The 27,001-nt window shown below is 39.6% G+C and overlaps 1 protein-coding gene across 5 annotated transcripts in view; it reads right to left on the reverse strand.

Moving 5' to 3' along the window:
* Positions 1-216: 216 nt before the first annotated feature.
* Positions 217-27,001, reverse strand: part of PHF8 (PHD finger protein 8) — an 89,555-nt gene continuing 62,770 nt past the window's right edge. For all 5 annotated transcript variants that reach the window (XM_073889214.1, XM_073889215.1, XM_025852033.2 and 2 more), the window contains 4 exons: positions 17,719-17,814; positions 8,490-8,599; positions 3,940-4,276; positions 217-2,852 (listed from right to left, as the gene is read on the reverse strand). In XM_073889214.1, coding sequence (XP_073745315.1) covers positions 2,764-2,852; positions 3,940-4,276; positions 8,490-8,599; positions 17,719-17,814 — 632 coding nt within the window. In that variant the 3' untranslated portion in view covers positions 217-2,763. The remainder of the gene's footprint in view (positions 2,853-3,939; positions 4,277-8,489; positions 8,600-17,718; positions 17,815-27,001) is intronic.

Raw genomic sequence — 27,001 nt, forward strand, 5'->3', positions numbered from 1 at the left:
TTTCTGCTCACTGTACTTCTACTATTTGTTTTTGGTGTGTCAACTGTGTCTCTCATGAAGGCTGGGATTCTGTCCCTTCCCCACCTCAGGTGTAAGGTTGTGCTGAGTTCATGAAAGGGAGGGAGAGAGAGAATGTAAAGAGAAGGCGGCACTCCTGGACCCATCTCACCACCCCACCACCCACCACCACCAAAAAAAGAATTCCAAGCAAAGCAATTGCCAAGATAAATCACTTTTATCTCTATAGGAAAGGGAGGATCTAAAAAAAATATAAATTACATTAGTAACACAACATAAGAAAAAAACAGGGGAAAAAAAACAACAGAGAAGCCTGTATGATGCTATTCTAACCTGTTTATAAAAAGGCCCTGCATCAGAAATTCACAATCCTACCCACTTCTAAAAATATATTTAGACATGTACAGAAGCGGTGGGCTTGTTTTTAAATTGTTTGCTTTTTTTGTAAAAATATATTAAAGGTGAATAGAAATCCTCTCTCCCTGCCCCCTATCCAACCCCCAGCTCTGTGCTGGGGATTGGAGACCAGAGGTAACTCACCATGTTCTACACCTTAGTTACTACCACTCCCAACCCCTCCCCAACTCACTTCACTTAGAACCTGAAACATAAAAAAAAAAAAAAAAAAAAGCACACTAGCCTCTTTGGAAAAGCATAACTCTGAGGGTAAACTTGCTTTTCATTTAAAACACAAAACAACAAACAGGAGACTCTGAGAGCCCAACTAAACTAAACGGAAACCCAGTCAAATGGAGGTTGGGTTTCAGCTCCACAGAAACTTCTAACAAAGAAACAGGGGAAAGAGGCCTGGAACCAGGGGGATTTGCTAGCAATTAGCTGCCTTTGAAAGATCAAGGGGGTGGGTGTTAATGGGCAGAAGGGCTGGGGTCCTGGTCTTGGTTACAGCAGTCAGGGCCTAGTCAGGCAGTTGCCTACACAGGGACACAGGCTGCCCCCCTTCCCTCCCCTCACTACCCTCTGCTGCCTTGAAATTCCCAAGAAAGCAAAGCTGGGTGGAAACCGAGGAGAGGGGAGTGGGGACCTCACGTGCTAGGGGGGAGGTAGCCAGGCTTTTTGCCTTTGGTGTGACTAGATGGAGGACTGCATGGCCCCTGGGGTCCCCAAAATAAAAAAAAAAAGCGGATGGGTTTAAGGGACCCCTGATTCCAAATAAGGAGAGTAGATGTGGGCTGTAGAGAAAACAAAGACAAACTGGAGACACAAAGACGACAAGGGAAGCCTCACATCCTCCTGTGGCCTGCATGGTAGCTGTTAAGTTCCCCAGAAGCACTGGGCAAACTGGGGTGAGGTTGAAGTGGGGAGTAGAGGGCAAGGATGCACTCCACTTGGGCAGTACCAAAATGGAGGGAGTGGGGCATTCTCCATCCAGCCTAGGGTGCCAGGGAGGCAAGACAGGCAAAGGTGGAGGGAGCTGGGGGGGGGAGGAGGAGGGAGAGGGGTTGGGCACTATCTGGACAATAGAGACATCCACAAGGGGAAGACAGGGAGTGGAGGATCAGGTGATCTGCTCCTTTACAGATGGGCATCTGCTCTCCCAGGCTCAGGCTCCCAAGTAACCCATCTGCACTCTGCTTGAGCGTTGACCAGATGTCTTGGAGCACAAAGGCCCAGAAGTGAAGATGTGAGTTCTGAGGTCTTCTTCAGACCAAGACCTTAGGTGGGGAAAGAAGCAGGGAGGCTCCTGATGGAACCCAGGGGTGAGCTGTCCTGTCATCCTCTCCAGAAGGTCCAGGCTGTGCTCTGTGGTACAGGTGAAGAGAGCAGGCTGTACACACAGCCAGGGTTATCTGCTTCAGTGGTAGGAACTTTCAGACTTTTGGAAGATGGTTTTTCACCTGCTGGGGCCCAGCTATAGCCATGTGAATAATGTTCTGCAGGACCTCAAAATCCAGGCAAATCCCTGAAGCTCACCCTGGGACAGGAGACCTCATCTGTAGCCACCCGAAAGTAGCTTCCTCCAGTGGGCTACAAAGTCATGGTTAAAGGCTTGGGTGTCGGTCCTCTCCCCACCTTGAGAAGTGACAGAAATCTCTCTTCTTCCCAAAGATGAGTGAAGTCAGCCCATAACCTTTCTAGTCCACCTCTGAAAATGGCCCATGGTGGGGCAGTAAGGAGACTCTGGAATCTCCTCTTTATTTTCATGAAACATTTGGCAAGAGGGGGCAGAGGCTAGACCCTTCTCCCAGGAACGAGTCTGGAATGGGACATGTCCACTGGGTTGGGGGAAGGAAGGGGAAGGAAATATGGGCAGAGGTGGACAGGCTTCTGGAGACAGGGCTGGAGCTGCAGGAAGTGTTGAGCACTGGGCCTCCCATTTCATGACCAGGGAAACAGCAAGGGGCCCAGGCTCACTTTATGCCTCTCCTCATCCTGCCTTCCAGCTTTAAGTGGGGATGAGAGTAAAGGGCAGACAAGGTTGGTACAAAGGAAATGGGTTGGAGCAGCAGCAAAGAGGGTTCTAGTCAGCCAGAAACCTCTCCCATTCACCTGCTACTCAGAGGTATGGAGAAGGAAGGCAGGATGCTCTAGTGGAAGTAGGGAAGGGAGTTAGGGGAGTTGGTGAAGGGGCCCGTTGGGGAGTCCGTGCCTTTGGTCAGTTCCAAGAAAGCAGGACAGTGCGCCTCAGCACCTTGTCCGGGGCAGAAAGGATCCAGGAGTGCCCCGAGAGTTGACAATGGAGAAGGCAATGGGGGTGAAGGGGTGAGGGGCAGGACACTAGGGGGTTCACAGAAGTAGTTTGCCATTTCTGTGGATTTTCAGGATACGGCCAAGTCTCTGTTTTGCTGTGGCCAGACCCTTTTTAGGACGCTTTCCTGTGGGGAAAAGAGACGTAAGTAAAGGCTATGGCACGGGCTTCAGCAGCAACTCCAGCACCAACTATCTTCAGTCTACTCCCCTCCTCTGTTCCTCTGCCCACAGAGTCTCCCCATCCTTATGCTGGCTCCAGGCACATCTTGGGCAAGAAGCCTTCCTTACCCACTTCCATCCAACACCACATGCCTTGGCTCTTCCTCCTATGACCTGCAGCAGCTATCAACTCCCTGCTTAGTCTGTCTGGTTCCTTTTCCTCAGATTTTTTTGGTCTCAATCATTTCCTTCCTAAATTCTGTGAGGGTTGTGGTTATGCCTCCCTGTCCTCTTACCCTGACCACTGGGATTATATAAGCACCTGGTTAGTGATTAGAGCTCAGTGTCCCTGAAGGTGCCATCCCTAGGGTTTTGTTTCATTAGAAACCCCCATCTTAAAAGAAAAGAAAAGAAAGGAAAGGAAAGGAAAAGAAAATTAAAGGAAAGGAAAGGAAAGGAAAGGAAAGGAAAGAAAAGAAAAAGAAGGAAGGAAAGAAGGAAAGAGAGAAAGAAAGGAAAGAAGAAAAGAAAGAAACCCCCATCCTCATCACCCAATGCCACACTGATCTCACCACCTTTGAGTGGCATATCTAGGGACTGGGCTTTGAGGGCCAAAGTGAGGAAAAGGAGGGCCTGAGCACCCCTCCCATCACCTCTTCCTCTCTCTCCCCACATCAAATCACCTCTCATGTCCCATGGAACCTCCTTCATATTGGATCAATTTATCCCCTCCCTCTCCATTCCCTCTTCTATAGCCTCAGCCTCTCTTCACAGCAGCCTGAACCTATGTATATGCCTCCTCCCTAGGCTTCCCACCTGGAGCCCACCCTCTCTACTCTGGTCACCAGAAGGCTCCTTCTAAACCCACACCTGAAATGCCTCTGTTTAACACCAGTTAATGTCTCTTCATGGCCTAAGAGATCAAATCCAAGCACCTTAGGTTGGCCAACAGTGTCCCTCCCTCCCAGGTATTCTCATCTACCAGAGTGCTTAGGGTTTGGAGCTGGTGACCCTAAGATCCTTCTCAGTTCTGCAACCATATGGCTGTCGTACCTTGTCCTGCTTGGTTGCTCTGAGAGCCAACTGAAGGGCGCCGCTGGGTCAAGAAGACGCCAGGGGCCATGGGTGTGGTGCTGCGGTTTGCCTGGGCCATACCAAAGGCATTGGGACGAGCAGTATATTCGTGGTCAGCGAGACTCCCTGAGAGGGCCTCTTGTTTAGGTTCAGGAGGAGGAGGGGGTGAGGAGGAGGTGAGAAGCTGCGGTGTAGTGGCCAGAGCTGGGGCTGGTGCTGCCACACTGAGATTAGACTCTTGAGGGCGAGGCTGTTCTACCTCCTTCAACAAAGGCTTCTTCTTGATATATTTCTTCTTTTGGGCCTTCTGCAGCTCCTGAAATACAAGCCAAGTGGGAGGTGAAAATTCAGAAGTGGAGAAAAGAAGATAATTGCCCAGAAAGGAAACTAGACACTGGTCAATGTGGTCCTGCAGCCTCCACCCCAAGTCTAGCCTGGATGTATGTACACACAAGACACAGGCCTTCTAACATCTGAGATCAACTCTTTGGTACCATCCATCCTTAAGTTACCACTGCCATGAAACAGTACAGTGGTAATGGAAGGGTAAATGAATTCAGAGAGTTGGGTTTTGGTCCTAGCATTGCCATTTATGAGGTGGACCATGGACACTTCTAATAAGAATAGCTAAATTTATGACAGCAGTGAAGGCCCTTTATACAGTTGACCCTTGAAAAACGTAGGGGTTAGGGGTACTGACCCCCCATGTGGGCAAAAATCCACATTTAACTTTTGACATCCCCAAACTTAGCTACTAATAGCCTATTGTTGATTGGAAGCCTTACTAAGAACATAAATGGCTGATTAACACATATTTTGTTATATGTATCCTTACAATAAGGTAAAGCAGAGAAAAAAAAATACTAAGAAAATCATAAGGAAAATACACTTATAGTACTACTGTAATAAAAAAAAAATCTACGTATAAGTGGACCTGTGCAGTTCAAACCCGTGTTGTACAAGGGCCAACTGTATACTTACTTCATTTATTCCTCAGAGTAGCCATGAGAAGGAAAATCTCTCAGTTTATAGATGAGAAAACTGAGGCGCAGGGATTAAATAAGTTGAGCCCAAAGCCTCACAGGCGAAGAGTTGTTGGGTCCAGGATTCAGCCAGGTCTATCTGAATACCCACCCTGCACATTTCTTAAAACGGGGCCTCTGTTAGTGAAAGAGCAGTAGTTTTGGAATGAAAAAAAACTTGGGTTCAAATCTAGGTTTGTGCTAAGTGGGATGACCTCCGTCAAGTTACTAACCTTTGTGAATCTCAATTGCCTTATCTGTAAAATGGGCAAAATAAATCTGTTTTTTAGGGTTGTCAGAAAGATTAAATAATGATGTAACGACATATACCACATAGTAGGTACTCAACAAGTGGTAAACTATTATTCCATGTTCATCTCTTACAATGGTTTCTCTTCCTCTTGCTGGTCTTTTCTTTTAATAGAGGACTTGGTAATCCTCCAGGTCACTGGGTCTTAAAAACCTCAATTTTGGATGGGAGGGATAAATAAGGAGTTGTGTCAATTCTCCCAGTATCTTGGATTTCATCCATCCATTGCTCTATGGATCTACTATCCACTGTGTAGTGGGTACCTGTACAGTAGGCATCTGAAGCCCTGAGAACCTGGAAAGGTGCTGCTGAGAGCACGTGAATGACTTCACCTCCTGAAATGCTACACAGCCACACCAACTCAGTGATTACATTTCTTTGCCTTGGCAACACGGGCCTATTTCCGCCTTTGGAAGATCTGACAGGCTGTGGCTATCATAGGAATTTCTGGGGGATAAGAATAAGAATATTAGTAATACATGCCAGGTACTGTTTATAATTTAACTCATTTAATACTCAGAAGAAGTGAGAAGAAAGAATGAAAATCCCATTTTTAAGGAGAAAAAACTGTGGCACAGAGAGATTAAGTCATTTTTCCAAGGTTATAGGACCAATATGTGGCCAAGCTAGGATTCAGACCTAAGCCATCCGGCTTCAGAATCTCTTTTCTCAACCATACTGCTATTCCACCCGTACCAGAAACTACATTTCTGTCCCCATTTCTCTCACCTGAATCCAGAAATTATCTATCCACACCTAGATCACATAGCCTAAATTTTTCTATCTTTGTTGCCAATCTCCTTGTATAATTCATCCAGATTCCCTCACTGAACACTAGACCGTCTTAGGACAGGACCACTTACACCTTGCAAATTTCCTTGCTCAAAAACCTGTTAGCAGATCTGACTTTCATGGTCTTCCATAGTCTGGTCATTCATACTTACCCAATCCATAATGATAACACTGAAAAACTAACATGTCTATAGTACTTGCTCTGTGGCAAGTGCCATTCTCAGAGCTTTCCCACACATTACCTCATCTGGTCCTCAAAGTTTAGGAGGAAACTGAGGCACAGAGAAATCAAGTAATGTGCTAAAGTGGTAGAGTGAGGATTTGAACTCAGGCAGGCTGGCTCCACAATTCCTTTTTTCATCTGAATTTATCTTACCCCATTCCCCAACATGAAGCATCTCCAATGCAGAAAGATCTGCTCATTCATTCATGCATCCATTCACTCACTTGCCCAACACGGACTAAACACTTGTTTAGTATAGTGCGGATATCAAGTTAAATTAGATATATCCCCACCCTTGAGGCACTCACAGTTTAATAAGGGACACAGAAAAGCATACTTATAAGTACCATGAGAGAATATGACAGAAGCACAGAGGCCACTGAAATAAATTGGTGGTAGGTGGTATGAAAGAGTGTTAGGTAAGGGCATCTGAAAGGGACGATCCCCAATGGGCAGAGGAAACAACCTGTGCAAAGGCACAGAGGCATGAGACAATGTGATGTACACTAAGCGAATTACAAGCACCATGGTGCAATAGTATGGCTGGTGCAAAGCGGGGCTGGTAGGAGGTTAGGGAGGAGAGGTGACTAGAGACCAAATTAAGAGGATCTTGGGTGCTTTGCCAAGGATTTCCCTTCTCCTGGAATGCCTCCCTGTTCCTTCTAAAAGCTTAGCCTGCAAAACCCCTCCCAAATTTCAAATCGTCTTCTTTAAGGTCATCCCTGACCAAACCGAACAGAAGTGAGCTCCTTAGAAGGCACTAGAAGTAGTTTTCACACCTTTAATTAATTTATCTGTTTATTTAAAACAGTAAAATCCCACTCCCTTTTTTTCCAAATTACATCTTAGATGGCACCAGGATATACATAACAGAAGTTCTGGTCAAAGAAGGTTTGCTTGGCCTGCTTGGTCTCTGCTGGCTCCCAACAACAGCTACTGAGACATTTCTAAGCAACTCTAGAGCTCCATATAACAGCATATTAAAAACATCATTCTATTAAATTCTACTTAAATAGGATATAATTATTAAATTATGTAAACATTTAACTGCTTTATTGAAATAGCCAAGTTACAGGAAGTTTGAAGTTAGAGGGTATGAGTTTGAATCTTGTCTCCTCCATTTACTGGCTGTATTATCCTGGACTAGTCACTTAAAGAGAGCCTCATTTTCTTCACCTGCAAAATGATGAAAATATCACCTACTGAAGCAGGCTACTAGACAGATTATATGAAACATTGAACATGGAAGCACCTAACGTAAAGTAGATGCTCAACAAATGCTCTAAGCATAAGTAGCCAAGGGGATGTTGATAAGGAGAGAATCAGAAAATTCAACTCCAACTGCTCCCAGGGCTGCTGAGCACAGTATACACATTAAAGAACTTTGCAAACTGTAACCTGCTAGGAGGTCAAGTTGGTTCTAGTGAAGTGACCCTGTAGGATAAAAACTAGTGGGTGAAGTTTTCTTGGGAAGTAGGGAGTAAATATTAAGGCAATAATATTTGGTATACCTCTGGTTCTTTCTTTTGTTGTGAATTCCTCCTAGTCATTTTGCCCAGAGAAGAATGGGTGAACAAGAGGACAAAATCAAAAATATCAACCATGACGCAAGCGAAATACTCATATGTGGAATATAAGGAATAGCATACAGTATCAGGGGAAGGGAGGGAAAACTGAATGGGAAGTCATCAGAAAGGGAGAAAAACCATGAGAGACTCTTAACTACAGGAAATAAACTGAGGGCTGCTGGAGGGGAGGTGGGGGGGATGGGGTAATTGGGTGATGGGCATTAAAGGAGGGAATGTGATGTGATGAACACTGGGTGTCATACGCAACTGATAAATTACTGAACACACTACATCTGAAACTAATGATGTACTATATGTTGGCTAACTGAATTTAAATTAAAAAAAATAATAATATTTGGTACAGAGGACAAGGAAAGCTTCTCCCCCAAAAACAAATTCTGATACTGGCTGGGTGGCTGTGAACTCAAATATACTCAGCTGGTAACCTCCTCGGGGCTTCATCTGAAGGCAAATGCTCTCATTCAAGGACAGAGAAAGTTGGCCTGCTTAGTCTCCACTGGCTCCCAACAACAGCCGCTGAGACATTTCTAGTTTTTGTCCTAAAGGCAAACTGGGATCAGTAGCAGGGCCACTGCCTGGGTGTCAGCACCTACCTGCTGGGCTAGCTTCGCAGCTGCTGCAGCCAAGCCTGTCTCAATGGAAGCTACCCGGGTCCCCTCACGCACAGGACGGTCCTGCTTTGGTAGAGTTGGGGTCACACGGGCTGCAGAGGAAACAGGATGAAAACATTTATCTCAATGTCAAGCATATTCCCTACCTCTGAGCCCCCCAAAGGTGGTCTCATCGGTCTCCCAGATTCTAGCTTCTTACAAAGTCCGATTTTGTTTCCCATCAGGTAAGAAGCTAATTTACAAATGCTCAAAGTACACAAAGCACACAATGATTGTAGGATAAAAATTAACTTTGCTGAACTGGCATTTAAGGTTGTCCATGTTCTGCGCCTGGCGTACCTACCTCCTCAGCCTTATTTCCACACCCATATTCTCAGCTTTTCTAGACAGAATGGATTCCTTATTATACCTCCAGAATATGTACAGCTCACCTTCTCTCCCCCTGCCTTCATCCTCACCACCCACACTACCTAGAGTATCCTCTTTCCTTTGTCCACCTATTCAAAACCTGACCGTCCTTGAAAGGTAAGCTGAAATCAACCTTCTATACAAAACCTCGGGTGCCTGGGTGGCTTAGTCGGTTAAGTGTCTGCCTTCGGCTCAGGTCATGATCCCAGCGTCCTGGGATCGAGTCCCACATCGGGCTCCTTGTTCGGCGGAGTGCCTGCTTCTCCCTCTCCCTCTGCCTGCCACTCTGCCTCCTTGTGCTATCTCTCTGTCAACTAAATAACTAAAAATCTTAAAAACAAAAACAAAAACAAAAAAACCTCTCAGTCCTCTCTTGCTCACATTGACCTCTCCCTCTCCTAAATTTATGATGTGCACCAGTCACTTAATATATAGCACCATACCATCCTGTCTCATTCCCTAACTTTGATGTGCTGTTGTGCATGTTATTTTGCCAACCCAACAGGCTGTGAGCTCCTGAAGACGACTGTCTTCTTGTATAACCCTTTTATAGTGCCTTAACAACCTTGAATCAAAAAAGTTATTTAAAAAAATAGCTATTTATCACACATTTTACACAGCGAATGTATTTTATCAAACAGCCCCAGATGATGAAGAAAAGCTCCCGTTTACAGAAGAACACCAGCTAATAAATGTAGAAGGAATGACAAAATTGGAAAATCACATGTTTGCAAGCCCTAATAAAACAATTGATTCTAGGGACCTGGATACTGACACAGTACCAAACTATTACCTCACATATTACTTGCTAGCCTCAACAAGGAAAAAACTAACTTTACAATGGTGAGATCATATCACCTCCTTAACTAAGTATTAACCTGATTGTTACTAATATTAAGACAGCTGACTTCATGTGCCTCCTGATGCAATGCAATACAAAATTCACAGCATCACCTTGGAAGTAGTTTTGCCAAAGATCTAAAATCGAGTAAGTGGTTCATGTTACTTCCAGTTTTTAGGAAACAGAGATAAGAGAACAAGTTAAATGACACCATGAGAAAACAATCAGACATTCTACTAGATGACTGGCCTGGTTTCATTAAAAAAAAAATGTCACAAGAAAGCAAACACAAATCTAGAAGGTGGGATGGGTCATAGGACAAATATACTAGTTTTTACACAAATAAATAGCAAAAAAAAAGGGAGGGAATGCTCTAGATTGAGACTCAAAAGGCACAACAGCCAAATGCTATGTAAAACTCTGCTCGATCCTGATTTAAACAAACCCACTGTAAAAATACCTTTTTTTGGTTAGACAATTGAGGATATTTTATTATGGACTTAGTATTAGATAATGTACAGGAATTATCAAATTATTACTAATTTTGTTATGTATGATAACAGGATTGTGGTTATTTGAGAAAATGTATTTTTTAGAGATGTATATTAAAGTACATTGGAAATGGGGAATGACACAATATCTAGGATTTGCTTTAAAGCACAATTTTGAAAAAAAAAAGAAAATAATAGATGAATCAAACATGGCAAAATCTTGATAACTGTTGATTCTTAGTGGTGGGTGTATGGGAATTTATTGTACTATTCTATTTTTAATTAATGAAAAAAGTGAATGTCACAGAAAAAAAAGAGGTGGTAGTGCTACCAATCTAGATTTGAAGATTCCTTGGTCAGTTAGCTATTATTATTATTATTGTTATTATTGTTATTATTATTATTATAAAACCTTTCTGTATAAGTAGTATGCAGATTCTAGAATAAGCAATTCAGGAGGCTGAAGTCCTTTCTTTAAAGGTGATACTTTGTTTAAAAATGATCTGAAGCAAGAAGAACAAAGGGAAAAAGGGGCAGAAGGTTTATTGGAACAAATTATAGCTGAGAATTTCCCTAATCTGGGGAAGGAAACAGGCATTCAAGTCCAAGAGACACAGAGAACGCCCCTCAAAATCAACAAAAACAGGCCAACACCAAGACATGACAGTGAAACTTGCAAAATACGAAGATAAAGAGAGAATTCTGGGGGCGCCTGGGTGGCTCAGTTGGTTAAGCGACTGCCTTCACCTCAGGTCATGATCCCAGGGTCCTGGGTTCGAGCCCCACATTGGACTCCCTGCTCGGCGGGAAACCTGCTTCTCCCTCTCCCACTCCTCCTGCTTGTATTCCCTCTCTCGCTGTCTCTGTCAATTAAATAAATAAATAAAATCTTAAAAAAAAAAAGATAAAGAGAATTCTGAAAGAAGCTAGGGACAAAAGGTCTTTAACTTACAAGGGTTAGGTTAACACATAAGGTTAGCAGCTGATCTGGTCACAGAAACATGGCAGACCAGAAAGGAGTGGCATGATACATTCAACCTGCTAAATGGGAAAAATATGCAGCCAAGAATACTTGGTCCAGCAAGGCTGTCATTCAGAATAGAAGGAGACATAAAGAGTTTCCAGGACAAGCAAAAACTAAAGGAGTTCATGAACACTAAACCAGTCCTGCAAGAAATATTAAAGGGGACACTGAGCAGGAAAGAGAGACCAAAAGCAACAAAGACTAAAAAGGCACAGAGACAATCTACAGGAACAGCAACTTTACAGGTAATACAATGGCACTAAATTCATATCTATCAATAATTACTCTGAATGTAAATAGACTAAATGCTCCAATTAAAAGACACAGGGTATCAGAATGGATAAAAAAAAAAAACAAGACCCATCAATATGCTGCTTACAAGAGACTCATTTTAGAACCAAAGACACCTCCAGATTGAACGTGAGGGGGTGGAGAACCAGCCATCATGCTAATGGACATCAAAAGAAAGCTGGAGTAGCCATACTTACATCAGACACACTAGATTTTTTTGGAGGAGGGAGACGGGCAGAGGGAGAGCGAGAATCCCAAGCAGGCTCCACAGCCAGTGCAGAGCCCAGTGTGGGGCTTGATCTCATGACCCTGAGACCACGACCCAAGCCAAAAATCAAGAGTCAGATGCCCAACCAACTGAGCCACCAACTGAGCCACGAGGCACTCCCAGACAACCTAGATTTTATTTTATTTTATTTTATTTTTAAGATTTTATTTATTCATTCATGAGAGACGGAGAGAGAGAGAGAGAGAAGCAGAGAGAGAAGCAGGCTCCCAAGGAGCAGGGAGCCTGATGCGGGACTCGATCCCAGGACCCTGGGATCACGACCCGAGCTGAAGGCAGACGCTTAACCATCTGAGCCACCCAGGCGCCCCCCAGACAACCTAGATTTTAAACCAAAGACTATAATAAGAGATGAAGAAGGGCACTATATCACAATAAAGGTGTCTATCCAACAAGATCTAACAACTGTAAATATCTATGCCCCTAACTTGGGACAGCCAAATATATGAGTGAATTAATAACAAAATTAAAGAAACTCACTGATAATAATATAATGTTAGGGGACTTTAACACCCCACTCACAGCAATGGACAGATCATCTAAGCAGAAGATCAACAAGGAAACAATGGCTTTGAGAGACCGGCTGGACCAGATGGACTTAACAGATACATTCAGAGCATTTCATCTTAAAGCAGCAGAATACACATTCTTCTTGAGTGCACATGGAACATTCTCCAGAACAGATCACACGCTGGCTCACAAATTACCCCTCAACCGGTACAAAAAGACTGAGATAATACCATGCATATTTCAGACCACAATACTATGAAACCTGAAAACAACCACAAGAAAAAATTTGGAAAGAACACAAACACATGGAAGTTAAAGAACATCATACTGAAGTATGAATGGGTTAACCAGGAAATTAAAGAAGAAATTAAAAAATACATGGGAGCAAATGGAAATGAAATCATGACAGTCCAAAACCTTTGGGATGCAGCAAAGGCAGTATTAAGAGGGAAGTACATGGCTATACAGTCCTACCTCAAGAAGCAAGAAAACTCTCAAATACACAACCTAAACTTACACCTAAAGGAACTGGAAAAAGAACAGCAAATAAAGCCTAAAGCCAGGAGAAGGGAAATAATTAAAATCAGAGCAGAAATAAGTGATATAGAAATAAAAAAAAAACAGTAGAACAGATCAACAAAACTAGGATCTGGTTCTTTGAAAAAATTAACAAAACTGATAAACCCCTAGCCAGACTTATCCAAAAGAGAAAGGGCCCAAATACATAAAATCACAAATGAAAGAGGACGGATCATAACTAACACCAAATAAATATAAACAATTATAAGAGAATATTATATGCCAACAAATAGGGCAATCTGGAAGAAATGGATACATTCCTAGAAACACATAAACTACCAAAAGAGAAACAGAAAGAAATACAGAAGCTGAACAGACCCATAATCAGCAAAGAAATTGAATCCGTAATCAAAAATCTCCCAAAAAACAAGAGTCCAGGGCCGGATGGCTTTCCAGGGGAATTCTAACAACCATTTAAAGAAGACTTAATACCTATTCTTCTGAAACTGTTCCAAAAAATAGAAATGAAAGGAAAATTTCCAAATTCATTCTACAAAGCCAGCATTACCTTGATTCGAAGACCAAAGACCCCACTAAAGAAGAGAATTACAGACTAATATCCCTGATGAACATGGATGCAAACATTCTCAACAAAATACTAGCTAATGGAATCCAACAGTCCATTAAAAGGAGTATTCACCATGATCAAGTGGGATTTATTCCTGGCTGCATAGGGGTGGTTCAATATCCACAAATCAATCAATGTGATATACTGCATTAATAAAATAAAGGATAAAAACCATATGATCCTCTCCATAGATGTAGAAAAAGCATTTGACAAAACACAGCATCCTTTCTTGATAAAAACCCTCAACAAAGTAGGGATAGAAGGAACACACCTCAACATTGTAAAGTCCATATACGAAAGGCCCACAGTCATCCTCAATGGGGAAAAACTGAGAGCTTTTCCCCTAAGGTCAGGAACATGACAGGGATGTCCACTCTTACCACTGTTGTTCAACATAGTACTAGAAGCCCTAGCCCCAGCCATCAGACAACAAAAAGAAATAAAACACATCCAAATTAGCAAGGAAAAAGTAAAACTTTCACTCTTCACAGACGACATGATACTCTTTGTAGAAAACCTGAAAAGACTCCACCAAAAAATTATGAACTGATACAAGAATTCAGCAAGGTCACAGGATATAAAATCAACATACAGAAATCTGTTGCATTTCTATACACCAATAATGAAACAGGAGAAAGAGAAATCAAGGAATTGATCCCATTTACAATTGCACCAAAAATCATAATGTACCTAGGACTAAACCTAACCAAAGAGGTAAAAGATCTGTATGCTGAAAACTATAGAACACTTATGAAAGAAACTGAAGAAGATACAAAGAAATGGAAAAACATTCCATATTCTTGGATTGGAAGAACAAATATTGTTAAAATGTCTATACTACCCAAAGCAATCTACACCTTCAATGCAATTCCTATCAAAATAACACACCAGCATTTTTCAGAGCTGGAACAAACAATTCCAAAAATTGTATGGAACCAGAAAAGACCCCGAAAAGCCAAAGGAATATTGAAAAGCAAAGCGGGAAGCATCACAATTCCAGACTTCAAGCTGTATTACAAAGCTGTAATCATCAAGACAGCATGGTACTGGCACAAAAAGACACATTGATCAATGGAACAGAATAAAAAACCCAGAAATGGACCCACAACTGTATGGCCAAGTAATTTTCGACAAAGCAGGAAAAAATACCCCGTGGAAAAAAGAATGTGAAGAATGAAACTGGACCCCTTTCTTACACCATACACAAAAATAAATTCAAAATGGATGAAAGACCTAAATGTGAGACAGGAAACCATCTAAATCTTAGAGGAGAACACAGGCAAACAACCTCCTTGACCTCAGCTGCAACAACTTCTTAGTAGACACGTCTCCAGAGGCAAGGGAAACAAAAGCAAAAATGATTTATTGGGACTTCATCAAGATAAAAAGCTTCTGGACAATGAAGGAAACAACTGACAAAACTAAAAAGCAACTGACAAAATGCGAGAAGATCTTTGCAAATGACATATCAGATAAAAGGTTAGTATCCAAAATCTATAAAGACCTTACCACCTCAACACCCAAAAAACAAATAATCCAGTTAAGAAGTGGTTAGAAGACATGTATAGACCCTTTTCCAAAGAAGACATCCAGATGGCTAACAAACACATGAAAAGATGGTCAACATCACTCATCATCAGGGAACTACAAATCAAAACCAACTGTGCCCCCCAAAATGTCTTTTTTAAAAATTTTTTTTAATTTAAATTCAATTTAGTCCTTGAATAGAACCTGGTTTGAATAAGCAAATTATAAGATATTTTTGGTACAATTGGGGGGAAATTTGAATAAGGATTTGGTACTAAATGATATGAGAAAATAAATGTTACTTTACTTAGGTGTCATAAAATGGTACTATGGTTATAGAAGAAAATGTCATTTTCATAGAAATGCATACTGAACTATTTAGTATGTTACGATGGATGACAACAGCAAAAATGGCAAAGTTAAGGACCTCCAAACACTCACTCCTGAATTAAAACAATGAAAAAACTGGTAAAAAATGTCAGAATAAACTTTTTCAGAACCCTGAAAATTAACTAAAGGCTTAACAGCAACCCTCCAGTGGAGAATTCTAGTCGGGAAGTGAAGGCTGTGGAACAGGGGTGAGAGGGAAAGATTTTACTATATACCCACGTGTAAGTTTTGTCCTTTTGGAGTTTAATAGGGATACATACATACAGAGACACCAACACATATAAATATGTTCACCCCAAATGTGAACTAGGCAATAGGCTAAATGCCTCACATTAAAGAAGTTAGGTAAAAAAGGCATATCCATGGGATAGAATATTTTGTGGCCATTAAAATATTTATAAACAATGGCATAAGGACATACTTATGAAGTAATATTTAAAAGGCCAGGTTTATGAATTGGTTTTCAACTTTTACAGTCAACCCCTAGTTAATATAGAGTATTAATCACAAGGCAATGTAAATGCTAACAACCTTGACAATGTAAAGGAAAATGTGCGATTCACAGAAGGTCGGAAGAAGAAAGAATAGTGTGCTAATGTCTATCTTAGAAAGTGGGTAATCAAGAGAGACTGACAGAAGCTGAGAGGAAGAGAAACAGAGGCTAAGTTTATACATCAAAAAATGGTGGTATAAACCCTATTAGCTTGAGTTTTGGAGGTAATGACCAGAAAAAAAGAAAACTAGAAGGCTGTCTCTCAGGCATGGGACTGGAGGTGAGGAAAGCAGAGGTGAAGACCACTGTATTTCATCCTAAACTCCTCTGTGCTATATGATTTGCTACCATATACACATTAATTTAAAAGTAAAAAAAAAAAATTAAAGCAAGATACAGGATTGTATACACAGTGTAATTTCAGCCATAAAAAGAAATACATAGGAAAAACAGATTTGAAGGTAACACGTCAAAACATTAATACAGGGGCTGCCTCTGGGTAGCAGAATCATGGGTGGTTTCTTCCTTACACGTTCTTCTATTTTCTGTATTTTCCAACTTTCCTACTTTGCCAATCAGCCAGAAACTATAGGAAAAAATACAATTGGAAAATAGTAACATTTGCTGACTGACTCACTAAGAGAGCACTTCTAGGATTACCCTACCACCCCACTCCCCCAACCCCAAGCAAATAGCAGAAAGGCCAGATAGGATGGGTGGAACCAGCAGGGGTTTTCCTAGGGAACCACGGGTACTGAGGTGCAAGCACCGTCTGTGGCAGACTGTTGCAGTAATGGCTTTCAATTTGCCCACATCTCCCTGCATGCAGATGAGGATTCTGCAGCTCCCTATCTCAAGAGATGTAATCTACATCTCCACCCCTGGAATTGAAGCTTGACCATGTAACTTGCTTTGGCCAGCGGGACAATGGAAAACATGACACAGGCAGAGGCTTGAAAAGTGCTTGCAAATGGGCTTTCCCTCTCTTGCTAATGGACATGCTTCTGCTTTCTTGTGAAAAAGCGCTTGTGCTGGCTTCCTGGTGGACCAGGAGAGTCCACATGGAGAGAGGCACTAGCCACCCCAAATTAGGTCTAGACTCCTGAAGATCTTTTTAGACCACCTGGCCCGGGGCCAATCCAGTCGAGACTAGAACAATAGCTTAGCCAACCTACAGAATCATGAGAAATGATTGGCTGTCATTGTTCTAAGCCACTAAGTTTGGGGTCGTTTGATAAGCAGCAAAAGCTAACCGACACACCCTCCAACTTGAAACCACCCAACCAGTGAGATGAATAAAATTTTTATACCCTCTAAATTCCATGTTCAACTCAATGATCATTCTTTCTTCCTTCCTCAGAGCTGGACTCTCAGCCAGTAAAGGTGACAATCTAAGGAGTCTTGGGCCTTGTAGAGTTCAACAGTCAGCAGAATTTCCTTCATTTGATAACATATTACTAAAGGTCTGGGATGATGGTAGCAGAATGTTCTCAGAAGCCTCAGACTGCTGGCTGGAATCCGCTCAAGGTCTTCTTTTCATCTCAAGCCATATAACATCAGAAGCAACATGCTCCATTACCTCTGACTTTGCTGAGCTGAGTGCACGAAGTGTGTCTTATCATGATCATTTTTACTCCAGCACCTAACATGGTACCCTAGCACACAGGTGGTACTCAACAAATGTTTGCTGAGTAAACAAATGAGTGACTGAATCATGTCTTCTTATGTTAAATATCCCAACTACCCCCAGCCTATTTTCCCCAAACCATACCTACAGAGTTTAAGGACAGAACACTGAATCACCTTTAGGACTCCATGGAGCATCATCTGAATTCTTCTTTTTCTTGGGTCGAGATTTCAAAGCAGGGTCATCATCATCAGACTCCAGGGAAGGGTAAACTGCAGTGAGAGGGAAAAGCAGGGTAGACTGAGATTTCATCCAGAAGGGTGAAGACAGAATGACACATCTCAGCTCCTCCCACTCCCCTACCAGTAGACCCTTTACTTAATCCAGACTCAAGTGCAGGAATCCCTGAATGTACCACATACTCTTCATGTCTTTCAACTTTTGTACCTTTGCTACAAATATCCTTCTCCAAGCATCACCTAATTCTGATTCACTCACTCAACATCCATTTAATGAGTAACCTCATGAGTTACTTTACTGAGCCTGCAAAATTCAGCTCTAGATTCACTTCCTAAGAAGTCTTTCTTGTTCTCCTAATCTGATTCAGATGCCTCAACTCTGTAGAGTATCCTGGGTGTACCTCTACTGGAGTTATTTGTTATATAGTATTTGAGAGTTGAAAAGTAAATATGTCACCCCCAATTTACTGTGACGGCAGGGATAAGTATTATTTGATTTCAAAATAAGGGAGCCTAACACAATGCAGAGTAGGTACTCAATAAATGTTGGCTGAAATGGAAAAAGAAATGCTATACAATATTATTCACACAAAGGGAACAAAAAGACTACTTGGGCTGAACTGGCAACAAGATTACTGAAACTGAAATGATCTGAACGGCAAAACACACATACACAAGTATCTCATTCTATACACATACACACAAGCATCCAGTTTTATCACACTCTCCTCACAATCCACAGGCAACACCTGTAGAATTTAATGGGACAATGATGTAGATAGAGCCTACTGATGAAGTCAAACTCTGTTGCTACTGCTTCTAAACCTAAAAGAGAAGCAAAGTGAGAGTGAAACTTCTTCCTAGTGAACCTACTCCTCCTAATGACCAGCCTCAAATTTCTCTAGAATTCTGCTTCATCAGAGGAATCCAGTCTCATACTTCCTTCTAGTAGGACCTCTTTATAGGAAAATGAGTTCATTTTTCAGGCCTTCTTTTCTTGGGCAAAGAGGTAAAACCCCTGCCTTTATTAAAGAATTTTTTTTTTTAAAAAAAGGGGGGGGTCAACCGATTGTCCTTCAAAAGAAATGACTGCTGGTAACAGTTGTTTGAGAAAGGTCCCATCCCTAATAGCTCCAGTGGCTGTCAATGTTATTTTGTTGGGTCTGAAAGGGTTTTCCGTCTCAAGGAAAGAAGTATGGTATGGTAGAAAAACAATGAGTCTAGGGATCAGATATTACTTTGAAATCCTGGACTGACTCACTATCTTTGTAACTTAGGAAAACTTCTCTAGGTCTCACTATCTTCACCTGTAAAATTGAAATAATACCACCTGCCTGGAAAAGTTGTGAGGATTGAGAGATAATAAGTATAAAGTAACATGCAAAAAGAAATTCCATTCTAAGGTTCATGTCTTATTCAAGAGAGGTTAAGATGTAAATAATAAGTTAAGTCTAGACATTTAAAGAAAATACAAGTTAAAATATGCATATTAAAAATATAAAGCTAGAAGGAGTGATGCCCCCCAAATGGAGTTAGGAGCTCCAAGTATTTGTCCCTCCACTGTAGCAACTGTTGAGCTAGCAAAAACTATAAGAATAAACATTTTGGGTACTCTGGAATACAATCAAAAACTTAAAACAAGGGGAAGGCTTAACAACAACAACAACAAAATCTGCTTAGTTTGGTATTTAAGTAAATTTCTGTCAAGAAATCTCAGTTGACCACTGAGGCTACAGAACGGATACTTCAGTGACCACACACAAAAGGACACAGTCTACAAAAATCCTTTGAAAAGTCACTAAATAAACATAACTTGTAGCTCACAATAAGCAACAACAGCAAACTCTGGGGAGGGAGGAAAATAGGACTTCCAGAGTTACCACATTATATAATATTCAAAATGTCTCAGCTTCAGAAAAACGTATGAGGCATGCAAAGAAACAAGAAAGTATGTCCTACTTACAGAAAAAAAGAAATTGATAAAAACTCTCCATGAGGAAGCTGACATTGGACTTACTATACAAAGGACTTTAAATCAACTGCCCTATATGATCAAAGAGAACCCTGTTTCAACAAAAAATAGAATATCAATAAGGACATAGAAAATATAAAAAGGAACCAAATAGAAATTCTGGAGCTGAAAAGTACAATGTGGTGGTGAAAAATTCACTACAGGGATTCAATAGTTAAGTTTTTGAGCAGACAGAAGAAATAATCAGTGAATGTGAAGAAAGCACAATTAAAATTATCCAGTCTGATGAGCACAAAGAAAGAAGAAAAACTGAACAGAGGCAAAGGGACCTGTGGGATGCTATCAGGCTTACCAATGTATTCATATGGGCATCCCAGAAGGAGAGGACAGAGAAAAAAGAGGCAGAAAGACTATATGAAGGTATAACAGACAAAAACTTCCCAAACTTTACGAAATACATGAAGATAAACATCTAAGAAACTCAATGAATTCCAAGTAGGATAAACTCAGAGATCCACAATGAGCTACATTATATTCAAACAGTCAATAGATAAAAACAAGGAGAGAATTTTGAAAGTACCCAGACACAAGCAATTTGTCATCTCAAGAGGATCCACAATAAGATTAACAATCAATTTCTAATAAAAAACAATGGAGACCAGCGGGAAGTTAGGTGATCTATTTAAAACACTGAAATAAAAAACTGTCAACCAAGAATAATATATTGGGTAAAACTATCCTTCAAAAATGAAGGCAAATTAAGACATTCTCAAGTAGACAAAATCTAAGAGAGCTTGTCATTAGTAAACCCGCCCTTTAAGAAATACTGAATAGCGTCTGTCAGGCTGAAATGAAAGGATGTTAGAGAGTAACTCAAAGTTACATGAAGAAGCAAAAACCACCAGTAGAAGTAAGTACAGAGGTATATATAAAAGCCCATATTGTTGTATTTGTGGTTTCTGACTCCTCTTTTTGTTTGCTATATGATTTAGAATTCCAATGCATACAATAATAACTATAAATCTATGTCAATAGAAACACAATATATAAAGGTTTAAGTTGTGACAAAAATAACAGATGCAGTAAGACAACTGTATACGAACAAAGTCTTTGTATGCTATGGAAGTGAAATGGTACTGATTCAAACTAAACTTATAAAGTTATATAGTTATTAATTATAATCTCCAGGGCTTACCCTATGGAAAAAAAACCTAAAAAACATTTAAAAAATGAGGAGTGAATCAAATCGGTAGACTACAAAAAATCAATTAAACACAAAGCAAGCAGTTACAAGGAAATGAGGAACAAAATGATACATGGAAAACAAATAGCAAATAGAAATAAGTCATTCCCTATTGGTAATCACTTTAAATGTAAATGGATTAACTAAACTAAATCCAAAGCTAACAGAAGGAAATAATAAATATTTGAGCACAGGTAATTAAATAGAGAATAAAAAACAATAGAGAGAATCAGTGACACCAAAGTTGGTTCTTTGAAAAAAAGATCAACAACATAGGCAAATATTTAACTAGAGCGACCAAAAAAAAGGAGAAGACACAAACACCTAAAATGAGAAGTGAAAGTGGGGACATTACTGCAGACCTTCCAGAAATAAAAAGAACTGTAGGAGAATATTATGAACAATATTATGAGCAATTGTATGCCAACAAATTAGATAAACTATATGAAATGGACAAATGGACAAATCACTTAAACTAACTTAAAAAGAAATGGAAAATTTCAACTAACGTACAAGTACAGAGATTCAATCAGTAATCAAAAAGCTTCCAACAAAGAAAAGTGCAGGACTAAATGGCTTCACTGGTGATTTCTACCAAGCACTTAAAAAAAAAATTAACATGAATCCTTATCAAATTCTTCCAAGAAATAGAAGAGGAGGGAACACATTCTAAACTCATACTATGAAGCCAGAAAAAGAAAACTACAAACAATATGCTTTATGATTATTGATGCAAAAATCCTCAATCAAATGCTAGAAAATTCAGTAGCCTATTAAAAGGATTATACACCCTGACCAAGAGGAATTTATCCCAGGAATGCAAGAGTGGTTCAAAGTAAGAAAATTAATCAACAAAATCAATCTATCAATGCATGATGGATAAAGAAAGTGTGGTATATATGTAATGGAATACTAGTCAGCCACAAAAAGAAGGAAATCCTACCATTTGAAACAACCTGGACAGACCTTGAGGGTATTATGCAAAGTGAAATAAGTCAGAGACAGGCAAATACTGTATGATCTGGCTTATATGTGGAATCCAAAAGAAAAAAATCCAAATTCATAGAAAAAGAGATCAGGTTTGTAGTTACCAGAGGCAGAGATTGGACAGTGGGGGAATTAAATAAAGGTGGTCAAAAGGTACAAACTTCCAGTTATAAGGATCAGTGTACAACATGACAACTACAGTTAATATAACTGTCTGGTTTATTTGAAAGTTGCTAAGAGAATAGATCCTTAAAAGTTCTCATCACAGGGAAAAAAACTTTTTTTTTCTTTTTTTGTAACTATATGAGACCATGGATGTTAACTAAACATATTGTGGTAACTATTTCACAATATATGTGCCTGCTACCCAGGCACCCACAGTCAACTGATTTTTGACAAGGGTGCCAAGATCATCCTATGGGAACAGGACAGTCTCTTTAAAAACCGGTGTTATACAGGGGTGCATGTGTGGCTCAGTCGGTTACACATCTGCCTTCGGCTCAGGTCAAGATCTCAGGGTTCTGGGATCGAGTCCTGCATAGGGCTCCCTGCTCAGCAGGGAGTCTGCTTCTCCCTCTGCCCCTCCCCCCTGCTTGTGCTCTCTCTATCTCAAATAAATAAAATCTTTAAAAAAATCTAAAAAAAAACTGGTGTTATACAAAGAAAAATAGTAAAATTTTAACTCAATTGATAAATGAAAATCAAATACTAAAATTTATCCAAACAATCCAAATGAGGGGGAGAAGTGAGAAAGAGAGAAACAAAAAGCAGAGGAAACAAATATAAATGACATAATAAAATGGTAAGCCTTTATTTGAATGTATCATTAGTTACATTAAACGTAAATGGTCTAAAAATAGATTATCAATACGGTTTTTTTTTAAAAAAACCACAAGATTCAACTAAATGCTGGCTACAAAAAACTCACATTAAATGAATCATACAGATAGGTTAAAAATAAAAGAATAACAGTCACTTAAATTTCTCCTGAAAAATATCTAGTGTTGTGTGCATTTTTAATTTGTCAAAATGTCATTGTTTCTTAGTTTCTTATTCAATGCTACGTCTGAGATCTGTATGTTTCTGTGTGTAAATCTAGCTCATTATTTCTGACTGTGCTAACATTTATCACCCTTGACTTCTCCTTTCCCCAAGGGATGGGCATCAAGGCCCCCTACAGGAATATTGGCAGACTGGTCTCCTGATGGATTTGTGGGAGACATTGTCTGGGCTACATGTTCCACAGTGAGATTTCAGGATTAATGTTCCTGTCACCAGACTGCACCAATTTGGTCCCGCCACATCCCTGCAAGCACTGAAGTAAGAATTCTAAATTATACTAAGTAATTATGTGGTTGTATCCATTTGCATTTTCCTGCTGATAAGTGAAGTGTATAGATGTTTCCTGACCTACAATGAATGGGTCAGTTCAATCTTAGAAGCTTATTTTCCTTTCTTTTTTTTTTTCAAACAGTGAATACCAGTTTCCTCTTGGATTGGTTGAGAGAAATGAGGCCTCATATTATTCTAAATTATTTCAGTGAATAGCAGAGAGAACAGATTTAAGCTTTTTTTCCCTCAATTCTGTGTGACCGTGAACTGAATATCACTTGGGAAACAAAGATAAATGATACAGACAGAGTTCTGGGTCATGGTAAATATAAATGAATGAATGAATAAATCAACAAATAAATGAGGATAGAAAAAGATATACCATACCAACATTAATTAAAGAAAGCTGGATTGACTATATCGTCAGACAAAGTAACTTTACACCAAGGAAAATTACCTGATAGGAAATAACATAATAACATAATGACAAGAAGACATAACCATCAATCAACTTGATCTAATTGAAACACTCAACCCAACACTCGTAGAATACACATTCTTCTCAAATTCACAATGCAAAATTATCAACATAGACTAAACCCTGAGTAATAAAACAAATGGTAGTAAATATTAAATAAAACCAAAAGCAGGTCCTTTGAAAAGATCCATTAAATTGATAAAATGCCAGCAAGAAGGACCAAGAAAAAAAAGACAAGACACAAATTACTAATATCAAGAATAAAAAGAGAGAGATGCTAAAGACCTCATAGACATTAAAAGGATAATAGGAGGATACTACAAACAACTCTGCACCCATAAATTCTACAACTTAGCTGAAATGGATCAATTCTCCGAATGACACAAACTATCAAAACTCACCCAAGGAGAAACAGATAACCTGAATAACCCAAACCTACTAAGGAAAATAAAAACCATAGTTAAAACCTGAAAAAGAAATCTCTAGGCCCAGGTAGTTTCACTCACATATTCTACTAAACCTTCGAAAATGAAAAGAATTGCTAATTCTACCCAACTGCTTCTACAAAATAGAAGAGAAGGGAGTATTTCCCAGCTCATTCTTTGAGGCCAGTACTGCCCTGATACCAAAATTAAAGTCAGAGAGTAAAAGAATATTATGGACCAATATCCATCATAAACATAGACACAAAAATCCTCAGTGAAATTCTAGCACATCAAATCCAGTTATATATAAAGAGAATAATATACCATGATCAAGTAAGGTCTATACTATAATTTTAAGTCTGGTTCAATATTTGAAAATCAATCAATGTAACCTACCATATTAACAGACAAAAGAAAAACCATGTGATCATATCCATTGATGGAACAAAAACACTGGGCAAAATTCAACACCCACTCATAAACAAACTCTCAGCAAAATAGGAATAGAAGTGAACTTCCTCGGGGTGCCTGGGTGGCTAAGTCATTAGGTGTCTGCCTTTGGCTTGGGTCATGATCCCAGAGTCCTGGGATCGAGCCCCGAAATAAAACAAACAAACACTAAAGGCATGGGGAAAATATAAACAATAAAGTAACCCTTTAAAAAAAAAAGTGAACTTCCTTATCCTGATAACCTACAGCTAACATTGTAATAGTGAAAAAACTGAATGCTTTCCTCCTTAGATTGGAAACAGGTAAGGGTGTTCACTCTCACCACGTTGTGCTGGAAGTCCTAGCCAGAACAAAAAGGCAAGAAGAAATAAAAGACTTACAGATTAGAATGAAATGAATAAAACTGTCCATATTTGCACATGGCATGATTATCTATACAAAAAAATCCCAAGAATATATTTTAAAAACTCCTAGAATAAGTGAATATACCAAGGTTGCAGGATACAAGGTCAAAACACAAAATTAATCACATTTATGTATCCTATCATTAAACAATTAGAAACCAAAAGTTAAAAAAGGTACCATTTATATCTCCAAAAAATACAGAACTTTGGGATAAATCTAACAGAACATGTGCAGGATCTGTATTAAAATCTAAAAACACTGATTAAAGATATTTTAAAAAAGACTAAATACAGAGGGAATACCATATACATAGAAGACTCGATATCTAAGATGCCAATTGTCTTGCAGTCATTGTAGAAACAGCCTGATGATTTCTCAAAGAGTTAAACATAGAATTACCATACAACCCAGCAATTCGACTCCTAGGTGTATGCCCAGGACAAATGAAAACATATGTCCACACAGAAACAGATGCAAATGTCTGAAGCAGCATTATTCATAATGGCCAAAAGATGGAAATAACCCAAATGCCCAACAGCAGATGAACAGATAAATTGTGGCATATCCATACAATGAAACAACTATTCATCCATGAAAAGGATCAACATACTTATATATGCTACAACTTAGATGAACCTTGAAAACATTATGCTAAAGAAAAGAAGGCAGACACAAAAGGTCACATATTACATGATTACTTTTATATGAAATATCTATAGTGGGCAAATCCATACAGAGAGCAGATTAGTGGTTACCAGAGGACAAGAGGAGGGGGCGGCATGGGTAACAATCACTTAATGGATATGGGGAGTTTTTCCTGGGGCGAAAAAAATGTCTTGGAAAATGCACTAAATGCCACTGAATTGTACACTTTAAAATAGTTAAACTACACGTTTTGTGAATTTTACCTCAATAAAAAAATAAAGATGCCAACTCTCCCCAGATTGATGTATACATTTAAACACAATTCCAATCAAAATCCCAGTAGAAATTTTTGTGGATTCAGACAAACCAATTCTAAAATTTACATGGAAAGGCAAAATTGAAGAATTCATACTACTTGATCTTAAGAATTGCTGTAAAGCTATAGTAATCAAGACAGTGAGGTATTGGCAAAGAGACAGATCTATACATCAATAAAAGAAAATAATCCAGAAACAGAACCACACAAATATGGCCATTTGATTTTTTACAAAAATGCAAATGTAAGTCAATGGGGGGAAAAAAAAGTCTTTTCAACAAATGGTCTTGGAACAACTGGACATCCATACACCAAAAAAAGGGTGAACCTCAACCTAAACATACTTTATGTAAAACTTTAGTCAAAATAGATCATGGTTAGAAATGTAAAACCTAAAACCGTAAAATTTTTAGATGAGAGGCAAAAACTATTATGACCTGAGTTTACATAAAGAATTGTTAAATGAGACACAAAAAGCATAATCATTAAAAGGTAAAACTGATACATTGGACTTTCTAGAAAATGAAAGTGCTGTTTTAAGAAAGGAGGTGTTAAGAATGAGAGAAGCTCAGACTAGGAGAAAATATGTATCTGACAAGAGACTTGAACTCAGACTATATAAAGAACTTTCAAAGCTCAACATTTAAGAAAAAAAAACCCCAATTAAAAACAAAGTTGGAAGATGGAGGAATAGGAGGATCCTGAGCTCACTTTGTTCCAGAGACACACCAAGATAACAGCCACATCAGTGCAACTGACCCTGAAAATGACACAAAGACTGGCAGAACAGACATTACACAGTTAATTATAGACAGGAGGCCACATCAAAAAGGGTAGGAGGGATGGAAACAAGACTAACCATAAACAGAAGGGACATTACAAGCACAAAGAAGTGAGAGGATGAGACCCCACTCCAGGCACCCCAGGCACAGAGGACCCACACTGGGAAGACAAATTTTCCATAACC

Source organism: Callorhinus ursinus, unplaced genomic scaffold, assembly GCF_003265705.2.
Source record: "Callorhinus ursinus isolate GAN/ISIS: 27379988/994484 unplaced genomic scaffold, GSC_fseal_2.0 scaffold103, whole genome shotgun sequence".
NCBI classification, from domain to species: Eukaryota; Metazoa; Chordata; class Mammalia; order Carnivora; family Otariidae; genus Callorhinus; species Callorhinus ursinus.